The sequence below is a fragment of the Arachis ipaensis genome, chromosome B04 (assembly GCF_000816755.2).
Source record: "Arachis ipaensis cultivar K30076 chromosome B04, Araip1.1, whole genome shotgun sequence".
Taxonomy (NCBI): domain Eukaryota; kingdom Viridiplantae; phylum Streptophyta; class Magnoliopsida; order Fabales; family Fabaceae; genus Arachis; species Arachis ipaensis.
The window spans coordinates 125759534-125760312 of record NC_029788.2 but is presented as its reverse complement, the minus strand read 5'-3'; the positions used below and the strand labels follow the sequence as shown (position 1 = coordinate 125760312).

General features: G+C 37.4%; 1 protein-coding gene across 2 annotated transcripts in view; it reads right to left on the bottom strand.

Moving 5' to 3' along the window:
* The window catches only part of LOC107637228 (proline-rich receptor-like protein kinase PERK3), a 5364-nt gene extending 4618 nt beyond the window's left edge, over positions 1-746 (bottom strand). For both annotated transcript variants that reach the window (XM_021121961.1, XM_021121962.1), the window contains exon 1: positions 194-746. In XM_021121961.1, coding sequence (XP_020977620.1) covers positions 194-716 — 523 coding nt within the window. In that variant the 5' untranslated portion in view covers positions 717-746. The remainder of the gene's footprint in view (positions 1-193) is intronic.

The window sequence follows — 779 nt, the reverse complement described above, 5'->3', positions numbered from 1 at the left end:
ATTTTAACAATATTTTTTTTAATAATTAAAAATATTTTATTAAATATTATCATTTCATATTTATAATTATCTTAAATCAAATAAAATACAAAAATATAATTATGTTCTATAAAATTTACATCAAACATAATATCATAATATCGAGATTTAATTTAATTTCAATCTTTATGTCTCTCAATCTCTAAATACGTACCTTTAAGTCCGAGGCTTTTATCATGTTCTCTCTTCCTATTCTTCCAATGAAAAATGCCAAAAGTGCAAAGCACCACAATCAAAATGGCAAAAGTGATTGCTGCCGCCATTTCAACGATGAGGCCACTTGACGAAAAAAATGGTGCCGGAGTTGAAGTTGGAGGAGGAAAACGTAGTACCTGGGTTGGTTTAGAGGAAGGTTTCGTCGGCAGAAAAGTTTGAGGAGGCGGAGAGTCAGGAAAGAAAAGTCGTGGTGGTGGCGACATTGGTGGAGAAAGAGCTAGTGGCGGTAACGGTGACGGTGACAATGGTGGTGGTGGCGGCAACAATGACGGAGGAGAAGGTAATGGTGGTGGTGGTGGCTGCGGCGACGGCAAAGACGGTGGATAAAGAAGAGGAGGAGAAACTAGAGAAGGATGAAAACAATCACATCCTACTGCTTGACAAAGGTTGGGATTTTTTTGAAAGAATTGACCGTAATGAGCACAGGGAACAGGATTTGGTGGTCCCAATTTGGATGCCATTTCTTTCTTTAAAATCAGAGTGTTGTATATCTCATAAATAATCAGCTAAGCGTGTATATATAT